Source organism: Brachionichthys hirsutus, chromosome 16 (genome assembly GCF_040956055.1).
Source record: "Brachionichthys hirsutus isolate HB-005 chromosome 16, CSIRO-AGI_Bhir_v1, whole genome shotgun sequence".
Taxonomy (NCBI): Eukaryota; Metazoa; Chordata; class Actinopteri; order Lophiiformes; family Brachionichthyidae; genus Brachionichthys; species Brachionichthys hirsutus.
The window spans coordinates 12,432,563-12,443,214 of NC_090912.1; the positions used below are offsets into that span (position 1 = coordinate 12,432,563).

At 54.5% G+C, this 10,652-nt stretch overlaps 1 protein-coding gene across 1 annotated transcript; it reads left to right on the forward strand.

Moving 5' to 3' along the window:
- The first annotated feature begins 1,808 nt into the window (after positions 1–1,808).
- On the forward strand, positions 1,809–9,580 carry LOC137905319 (26S proteasome non-ATPase regulatory subunit 11A-like). The gene is made up of 13 exons (XM_068749543.1): positions 1,809–1,899; positions 2,414–2,515; positions 2,795–2,991; positions 3,629–3,686; positions 3,810–4,004; positions 4,107–4,251; positions 4,334–4,394; positions 4,862–4,924; positions 6,162–6,287; positions 6,419–6,454; positions 6,539–6,590; positions 8,022–8,165; positions 8,960–9,580. The coding sequence occupies exons 1-12, from the start codon at positions 1,809–1,811 to the stop codon at positions 8,162–8,164; spliced, it is 1,269 nt and encodes a 422-aa protein (XP_068605644.1). The 3' UTR covers position 8,165; positions 8,960–9,580.
- Positions 9,581–10,652: the final 1,072 nt, after the last annotated feature.

A 10,652-nucleotide genomic window follows, 5' to 3' on the forward strand; every position in this document is an offset into this window, starting at 1 on the left:
TAAATGGAATCTCTGCCTGCAGCTTACAACTAAAGAGAGTACTATTACATGTGTAAGGAAGGAAGTATTCACCTGTCCTGTAAACTTCATACATGAAACAGACACACAATGCATGCTGAGCATGCATGGAGCTGCATGAACAGCAGCATCCCAGCATGCTCTCTGCTCCTGAAGCTGCTCACTAACATTAAATCAGCACAGGAAGGACTCTTCTTCACAGAGCTGCATGAACAGCAGCATCCCAGCATGCTCTCTGCTCCTGAAGCTCACTAACATTAAATCAGCACAGGAAGGACTCTTCTTCACAGAGCTGCATGAACAGCAGCATCCCAGCATGCTCTCTGCTCCTGAAGCTCACTAACATTAGATCAGCACAGGAAGGACTCTTCTTCACAGAGCTGCATGAACAGCAGCATCCCAGCATGCTCTCTGCTCCTGAAGCTCACTAACATTAGATCAGCACAGGAAGGACTCATCTTCACAGAGCTGCATGAACAGCAGCATCCCAGCATGCTCTCTGCTCCTGAAGCTGTTCACAGGAAGGACTCTTCTTCACAGAGCTGCGTTCTTTCAGTGCAAACAGCGTCTCAGGCAGCATCTAAAGGCGTTAGTCTCGTCTGCACTGCTTTGGTTTTGGGCCTGAAACTTGGCATCTTTTTACCTGCACAGGTGCATCAGCATCAGGTGTCACTCTCAGAATGTCATTGAAGTGCTTGTGTGTGAGCCTTGAACGCATTTTAGTTTCATTGATCGTTACTGACTAAATGTGTTCTCAAAGGTAGGTCGTCCCAAACGTGCACAGTTCTGCTCGTTTGGGGTTCCTGCAATAGATCAATAGATACTGATCAGATGTGTCCAGACCTACGGAGGCTAATCTGCCCTTCAGATCTGCGGCACATTGCAGATCAATTATTTCTAGCTGGATGTCGACACATCAGAAGCTTTACCTGTGAAAGGTGAGCAGAAACAGGAAGTTCTGTCTCAGGTTCACCAAATACCTGAAACGTCTCTCAGCCTGCTCTTTGTTTGGTCTGTCTCAGTGATGCGTTTCTTCTGCTCTGACCAAAGCAGTGCGCCCCCTAGCGGATAATTCTTGAAAAGCAACTTCCGTGCTCGTTTGTCTGTTCTCATTGTGGAGGCTGTTCATCCCAAGCATCTCACCGTCACTTCCCTCGTGAGCATTGAAGTCCCCCAGAAGAACAATGGAGTTCCCGGTCAGAACACTGTCCAGTACCCCACCCGAAGACTCCTAGAACACCTGGTACTCTGCACCATTGAGCCCGGAGACACCTGTCCCTGACCCGAAGGTGCAGGGAAGCGACCGAGAAGATGAGCAACAACACAACCTCCCTCACAAGCGCAGGATCTTCCCCCCCAGCGAGGTGACATTTCATGTTCCAAGAGCTCGTGTCTGTGTCCGGGGATCGGGTCGTCGGGTCCCCTGCGGTTCCCTCGGCGGGTGGTGAGTCCACGAGATTTGGGGCCATGTTCTTTCGGGCTTAGCCCGGCAGAGGCCCGGCCACCAGGGTGGGGCCTGGTTGCACCAGACCGGGTGATGTCATGGCCCTCGTTTTAGATTGTCCTTAGTGTTACTGACGTCACAGTTTGGCCTTTGGATCCAACGAAGGCGTAGGCTGGCTGTTTCTAAAGGTCAACGTATTATTGTGTTCAATAACCACACGTTTCATCCTCGGACCAGTGAGTGAGTGGTAGTTCGTCATTGTCGCCTTTAGGGGGCAGCATTGTCTCGGCCATGTGGGCGAACCTGACCGGAAGACAGGAGGAGGCGCGAGGCAGGCAGTGCAAAGATGGCCGCCGCGGCAGCGGCTGAGTTTCGGAGAGCGCAGTCTCTTCTTGGGACGGATCGGAATGCCTCGATCGATATCTTACATTCAATCGGTAAACAAACCCACGCGGCGTGACACGAGACAGAAACCGATCGGAGCTAGTCGTCCTCCTGCTAGCTAGGCTAGGTTTAACTAGCATGCACGGTGAGTCAGCAGCAGTTAGCAGCCGGCTAGCTCGTCAGACCTGCTAACGTTAGCTGGGCTAGCTAACGTTAGCCCGCCTGATTCATTTGACAGCAGCAGCGGTCTCGTTCATGTTAGCGTGTTAGCGTGTTAGCATGTAGCCAGCTGTTCGGAGCCTCATCTTGTGGAATGTTAGGCCGACAAGGAAACGCGTGTAAAACTCACCGGATGATCTACTTAATCACGCACGCACGCACGCACGCACGCACGCACGCACACACACACACGCGGTTTGATGTTCATAATAGTAACGTTAGCTTAGCTATGTCCGTCTTGTTTCATTTCATGGGTGCGTTAGCTTCCTGGCTGCCATCCAACCCAGCCTCAATGGTTGTATTGATCCGGGTCCAATCAGCTCATTGAATGTCCCCGTCTGGCCGCAGTGAAGCGGGACGTCCAGCAGGGTGACGAGGAAGCGGTGCGCGTCAAGGAGCAGAGCATCCTGGAGCTGGGGGGGCTGCTGGCCGGGACGGGGCAGGCGGCAGGTGAGGGTGCTCTCCCACCGATCACACCGATCACACCGATCACACACGCCTCATTGATCTCATTGATCGGCTGCTTCCACACACGCCTCATTGATCTCATTGATCGGCTGCTTCCACACATTCATATCTGAGCAGGAAGCATGAAAGAGTGTCCCAGAAACGCGGACGAGCCCCCGACCTGCGGAGCGGGGACGGAGCGTTTGGATTCATGGGGGCTCCGGAGACGGCGCTCACACTCATCGTAGGCTGTCCTCTCTTCTCCCCCCACTCTCCTGTTAGAGCTGGGGGGGCTGCTGAAGTACGTGCGCCCGTTCCTCGACTCCGTCTCCAGGGCCAAGGCGGCCCGGCTGCTGCGGTCGCTGCTGGACCTGTTCCTGGGCATGGAGGCCGCGACGGGTCAGGAGGTGGCGCTCTGTCTGGAGTGCATCGAGTGGGCCGAGGCCGAGAAGAGGACCTTCCTCAGACAGGCTCTCGAGGTGAGGTCTGTGCAGCCCCGAGGGCGCCTCCTAGGGGTGTGGAGGGCCAACGTCAAATCGATGCCGTTTATTGTGTCGTCGGTGGAACCAGCAGAGAACAGCGCCACCGGAGGAGCGCTCAACCCGACCCATGACCTTTGTGACCCACCTCCTGTGGGTTTGAGTCCAGCCCAGGCTGCTAATGTTTATCAGTTTCCACGGCTACCGGCTGCGCTCCTGTGGCTGGCGTTCGTCTCCGATGGATTGTTTTCCTGAACGTATCTCGCATCCCGTCGCTGTCTCTCATCTGGAGGCGGAGCCTTCTCTTGCGCTCGTTTTTTAATGTTTTGATGCTGAACCTGAAGTCAGGCATGCAGCATTAAAGCGCTCATTCTCCTTTCATGTTCTTGATGTTGGGAGCGTTTCTGGCTGATCCTTGTTGAACAGTAGACGGAGCTTAACCCGATTAAAGCCTGCTGATGAAACGCTCATGCCTGCTTTGTTTAGACTTCCTGTTTCCTGTTAGCACAGACTGACCTCACCGTTACGTCTGTGAGATGTGCTCCTTGTTCTTGCTCAGCCTGCTGATTGATACACCTGATCGCCTCAGCAAACCCCGGCGCTGACGGCCGTGTTCCCCCCCCCCCCTCCCCCCCAGGGCCGTCTTATCTCGCTGTATTTCGACACAAAGTGCTTTCCGGAGGCGCTGCAGCTCGGTAGGTGATCAGAGACGCAAACCCAGAGAGCACTGGCTCCGCTTCAATCCGCCCACTTCAGTAAAAATACACAAATGAGTATTCTGATATGGACACGGACCCAAACGGGTGCTTCCTCCCCAGGCTCTCAGTTGCTGCAGGAGCTGAAGAAGATGGACGACAAAGCGCTGCTGGTGGAGGTGCAGCTGCTGGAGAGCAAGACGTACCACGCCCTCGGTAACCTGCCCAAAGCCCGCGCCGCCCTCACGTCTGCCAGGACGACCGCCAACGCCATCTACTGCCCCCCCAGGCTGCAGGCAGCGCTCGACATGCAGTCGGGTGCGAACCTCTGCTCTGCTTGCTGTCGCTCTGGATGAAGGGACCTTCAGGATGGGCTTGGACTCGGGTTCCGGTGAGTCACCCCGGCGTTCCTGTGTCCAGGGATCACTCACGCAGCGGAGGAGAACGACCGGAAGACGGCGTATTCCTACTTCTACGAGGCCTTTGAGGGCTACGACTCCATCGACAGCCCCCGCGCCATCACGGCCCTCAAATGCATGCTGCTCTGCAAGATCACGCTCAGCGCGTAAGGGTGCACGTCAGGCGTGGCCTGCTGGGCGTCTTGGATGTGTGGAAGTCACCTGGTTTCCTCCTGGCTTCTGTTTCAGGCCAGAGGACGTCCAGGCTCTCGTCGGTGGAAAGCTAGCGCTGCGGTACGCCGGCAGACAGGTACGACACGCGGGGTCACCGCGGGCCGGCCCGCTCTCCGGGGACCTGGGGGAGGTTCCGTTAGTTTCATAAGCCGAGAGGTCACGGAGGGCGTAAATGAAAAGATGTTCGATATGTTGTGAATCTTCATGGACACATTTTGCTTTGAATTTAAAGCTTTGGCATTTTTCAAAATGTGAAAATAGAATTCCTCTTGTAGCGCTCTTTGTTCATCTCCCTTGTTTTTAGATTGTTCTGTACCCGCTTCATGCGGACGAAGGATCGCTGGCGAGAAACGTAGAAACAATCAGCTGCTTTTGTCTTTCTGTCGTTGAACAGCTGCAGCTTTAAAAGTTTGACGTTTTCTTTCGTGAAAGACTCGACGGCTCCGGTAGCATCGGTTTCCCGGAGTGAACGGGTTTGCTTGGTGGACGTTATTACCGTGGATTCTATTATTGTCTAACATTCCGTCTGCCTCCTCTCCGCAGACGGACTCGCTGAAATGCGTGGCTCAAGCCAGCAAGAACCGCTCGCTGGCCGACTTTGAGCAGGTTTGTGTCTGCTTTGAAGCGGTTTGCGAAACATTCTGTTTTGATTCGCCGCTCATCTGCCATCGTGATGCTTCCCTTAGGGCACATGTGTCAAACTCAAAGCCCGGGGGCCAAATGTGGCCCTCCAAGTCATTTTTTGTGGCCCCCGAGAGCTGTGTGCAGACGTTTGTTTTTGTAAAATGCTGCATCTGTCACATGTTCTTAACCCACATGTGTTGGTTGTTCTGCAGTTCTGCCCCTCCCAACTGTGACAAAAGAGTTTTGAACAAAGTTAATGTCATAACTTGTGTTGGATGATATTTTTATTTATTTATTATTTAATATTATTGACTTGAATAAGTTTGATTATTGATCGATGGAGTAGTGTGGTTTTCTTAACCTGATCAATTGAAATGATTTATGTTATAATAACAGCAATAATATATCCATATATTTCTACAACTATACAATTGAATATACAATGTTTGTAACTTAAGTAGTGAACTGATCAAACGGAACAATGTTCAATGACATGTTGATCCCGGCTACACATGGATCAGGATCAGCACTGGACAGCTCCATAGGTAGCCGGCTACATATGGATCAGGATCAGCACTGGACAGCTCCATAGGTAGCCGGCTACATATGGATCAGGATCAGCACTGGACAGCTCCATAGGTAGCCGGCTACATATGGATCAGGATCAGCACTGGACAGCTCCATAGGTAGTCGGCTACATATGGAGCTGTCCAGTGCTGATCCTGAAGGTGACTCTTTTCCGTGGCATTGACTCGGGGAATGTTCTTTATCTTTCCCACTTTGGTTGTTTTTTTGGTTTCTGCATGTCCATGACAAGACAAGGTGGTGGCTTTTTGGTTTTGCTTTGATTTTGTATCGATTATCTTTGTTCCTGCGTGATGATTGCATTTGAATGGAACTTTTCCACATTATTAGATGTTAATTTATTCCCATCACAAACTTTGGTTCATACTTATGATTTTTCTCATTTACAGTCTGGCTTTATCTCTAACAATGTTTAAGTTACAACCTTTTAAAAAAGTGATATCAAAACTCAATATTTTATTGTAATTACTGTGGCGGCTAAAGAGTTAAATAAAAAATAAATAGTTATTTAACAGCATGTTAAGGAGTAGTTACATTTATTTTACATTAGATTACATTACATTTAGTTACATTTTACTGTGTTACGGTTTACATTTGGCCCTTGGAGAACATGAGTTTGAATCCCCTCCCTTAGGCGCTGACGGAGTACAAAGTGGAGCTGAGGGACGACCCCATCATCGGCACCCACCTGACCAAGCTGTACGACAACCTTCTGGAGCAGAACCTCATCCGGGTCATCGAGCCCTTCTCCAGGGTCCAGGTAGCCTCTGTTCTTCCATCAGAGTCCACATGAGGCTGTTGTGATGAGACGGTCCCACACCCGGTGGACATACATGTGCGTTACACCGGTCTCGGTGCGTGTCGTCATGCTGTCCCTCTGTTCTCCCACAGATGGCGCACATTTCCTCGCTCATTAAACTCTCCACGGTAGGATTGCCCTTTGTTTACTCCAGAAGTCATTCCTGACCGCCGCCCGGCCAAACGCCTCCGATGGGATTGTGCGTTTTGCAGGGAGATGTGGAGAGGAAGTTATCACAGATGATCCTGGACAAGAAGTTTCACGGTGCGCCTGCAGCGGCTTCTTCATGCATGCAGCAGAGACGTGCGCCTGCAGCGGCTTCTTTATGCATGCAGCAGAGACGTGCGCCTGCAGCGGCTTCTTCATGCATGCAGCAGAGACGTGCGCCTGCAGCGGCTTCTTCATGCATGCAGCAGAGACGTGTGCCTGCAGCGGCTTCATGCATGCAGCAGAGACGTGTGCCTGCAGCGGCTTCATGCATGCAACAGAGACGTGCGCGTGCAGCGGCTTCTTCATGCATGCAGCAGAGACGTGCGCGTGCAGCGGCTTCTTCATGCATGCAACAGAGACGTGTGCCTGCAGCGGCTTCTTCATGCATGCAGCAGAGACGTGTGCCTGCAGCGGCTTCTTCATGCATGCAACAGAGACGTGCGCCTGCAGCGGCTTCATGCATGCAGCAGAGACGTGCGCCTGCAGCGGCTTCTTCATGCATGCAACAGAGACGTGCGCCTGCAGCGGCTTCATGCATGCAGCAGAGACGTGCGCCTGCAGCGGCTTCTTCATGCATGCAGCAGAGACGTGTGCGTGCAGCGGCTTCTTCATGCATGCAGCAGAGACGTGTGCGTGCAGCGGCTTCTTCATGCATGCAGCAGAGACGTGTGCCTGCAGCGGCTTCTTCATGCATGCAGCAGAGACGTGTGCCTGCAGCGGCTTCTTCATGCATGCAGCAGAGACGTGCGCGTGCAGCGACTTCTTCATGCATGCAGCAGAGACGTGCGCGTGCAGCGGCTTCTTCATGCATGCAGCAGAGACGTGCGCGTGCAGCGGCTTCTTCATGCATGCAACAGAGACGTGTGCCTGCAGCGGCTTCTTTATGCATGCAGCAGAGACGTGTGCCTGCAGCGGCTTCTTCATGCATGCAGCAGAGACGTGTGCCTGCAGCGGCTTCTTCATGCATGCAACAGAGACGTGTGCCTGCAGCGGCTTCTTCATGCATGCGACAGAGACGTGTGCCTGCAGCGGCTTCTTTATGCATGCAGCAGAGACGTGCGCCTGCAGCGGCTTCTTCATGCATGCAGCAGAGACGTGCGCCTGCAGCGGCTTCTTCATGCATGCAGCAGAGACGTGCGCCTGCAGCGGCTTCTTCATGCATGCAGCAGAGACGTGCGCCTGCAGCGGCTTCTTCATGCATGCAGCAGAGACGTGCGCCTGCAGCGGCTTCTTCATGCATGCGACAGAGACGTGTGCCTGCAGCGGCTTCTTCATGCATGCAGCAGAGACGTGCGCCTGCAGCGGCTTCTTCATGCATGCAGCAGAGACGTGTGCCTGCAGCGGCTTCTTCATGCATGCAGCAGAGACGTGTGCGTGCAGCGACGGCCTCTGTGATTTCTGCATACGGATCGACGCCACGTTCACAATGATCGCATTCAGTTGTGGAGCTGTTGCATCATCGCCCCGCCTCACCTGATTCGACAGGTATCCTGGACCAAGGCGAAGGCGTGCTGATCGTGTTCGATGAGCCGGCGGTGGACGAGACGTACGAGGCGGCGCTGGAGAGCGTCCGGAGCATGAGCAGAGTGGTGGACTCGCTGTACAGCAAAGCCAAGAAGCTAACATAAGGTTAGCGTGTGTGTGCGGCTCGCTAAGGCCTCATTAGGAGGACACGGTCTCCATCTGGGGAGGGGGACGAGGACACGGTCTCCATCTGGGGAGGGGGCGAGGACACGGTCTCCATCTGGGGAGGGGGACGAGGACACGGTCTCCATCTGGGGAGGGGGACGAGGACACGGTCTCCATCTGGGGAGGGGGACGAGGACACGGTCTCCATCTGGGGCCTTTAAGTCCTGATCGGGTGCTTTTTAGTATTTTTGTTCGAACCCTCTAACTCAGTGCTTCTCAATTATTTTCTGTCGCGCCCCCCCTAGGAAGACAAAAACACTCTTGTATCCTTCATATTAACATACAAAGAATTATGAAAAAGAAAGAAATATAGATCAAATAATAACTTTATTAAAAAAATTTTTTGTCTGCAACAGAAAATGAGGAAGTTAGGTCTTTCTTCTTCTCCCGCCGTCGATTGTTTACGACCGCTCTTCTTCCGCTAACACTCCCTGCGCGCACTCTGACAATCAGGGCGCCACTGCCAACTACTGGAGTGGATGTGCAATTACACTTTACTCTCGTAAGGCAAAAAAATGTTTTCTCCGCGGTCCCCCTAGGGGGGCGCGCCCCACCATTTGAGAACCACTGCTCTAACTTCTGATGGTGATGACGCACCAGCACCACCTGCTGGTCAAAGTCAGTCCCTCCGGTGCGTTATCCCAGTCGGTTGTCCCGGGTTCTGGAGAGCCGAGGTTAGCTTGGATTTAGAGCAGGTAGTGTCTCTGATCAGACGTGTTTCTGTCTCCACTCAGAGGGAAACCGCCAGCCTGTCTGGCCACGCCTCCTTTGATCACTTCACCCTGGGAGGGAAGAGAGGAGGACGAGGAAGAAGACCAGCTGACCAGACGAGCAGCCTGAAGGGAGAGACTCCTCCCACAACCCCCCTGTCTCTTCCTTCAGCCTCAGGGGGGGCCGGGGGGCTGATCTGCCCCTCAGATCAGGGACTCTTGATCGTTAGCGTACGTCTGCTATAGCTAATCATTCGGGTGATCGGGGATTGGTCCGTTGATTGGTCACATGATTCATCTATGAACTTGTGGGTGACACTCAAAGGGCATTCTGGGATTGGTTTACCAAGCAGGGGGGAGTCCAGTAGAGGACATCCACCCCCGCGGCAGGGCGCCCCCCCCCCCCCGACCCCGCACCTGTTTGTACAGAGCGAGGCGACTGCCTGTTGTCCTTTTTTAAAAACAAAATAACGCGTCGCAGCAGAACAAACGTCCAGCCGGAGCGTCGGGGGCGTCGGCTGCAGCGGGAGCTCCGCCTCCTGATGGATTCAATCTGGACATTTATGGGAACTGACTTTTGCAAAGACTTGAGGGGTTAGCTTAAATGACAAAGTGCTAATAAAACCTTAAAGCTAAAGACGTGTGAATCCAGGATCCGGTCTCTTTGGCTCTGAACGGTCGCCTCCGTCGTCCTACCGGGGACAGCCTCCTGTGTCCTACCGGGGACAGCCTCCCGTGTCCTACCGGGGACAGCCTCCCGTGTCCTACCGGGGACAGCCTCCGTCGTCCTACCGGGGACCGGGGACAGCCTCCGGCGTCCTACCGGGGACAGCCTCCGGTATCCTGCCGGAGCCTCCGGTGTCCTACTGGGGACAGCCTCCTGTGTCCTACCGGGGACAGCCTCCCGTGTCCTACCGGGGACAGCCTCCGTCGTCCTACCGGGGACCGGGGACAGCCTCCGGCGTCCTACCGGGGACAGCCTCCGGTATCCTGCCGGAGCCTCCGGTGTCCTACTGGGGACAGCCTCCCGTGTCCTACCGGGGACAGCCTCCCGTGTCCTACCGGGGACAGCCTCCCGTATCCTACCGGGGGCAGCCTCCGGTGTCCTACTGGGGACAGCCTGCCGGGGACAGCCTCCCGTGTCCTGCCGGGGACAGCCTCCGGTGTCCTACCGGGGGCAGCCTCTGGTGTCCTACCGGAGCCTCCCGTGTCCTACCGGGGACAGCCTCCCGTGTCCTGCCGGGGACAGCCTCCGGTGTCCTGCCGGGGACAGCCTCCCGTGTCCTACCGGGGACAGCCTCCCGTGTCCTACCGGGGACAGCCTCCCGTGTCCTACCGGGGACAGCCTCCCGTGTCCTGCCGGGGACAGCCTCCGGTGTCCTGCCGGGGACAGCCCACCTTCGGTTGGAGGGACACAACACGGAGGTTGCCATGGTGACGTCCCCCTCTGGAGACCTCTGAGCGTCGTGTCGTTGATGAACACGTTCGATAAAGTTCAATTCAGGTTCACTGATTGTGTCTTTAAACCCGCTGAGAGTACTCCATGCTCTGGTCTCCATGCAGTAGGCGTAGTACCGGTACTTCACTCAGGACAGTCCTCTGTTGCTGCATGTCCCCGCGTCCTCACAGGACCAATTCAGCGAGCAGAATTAACTTAGCAGCACGGAACCAGCGCAACAAAGTGGGACGGAGCACCGGGACGAACGTGTGAGAGTCA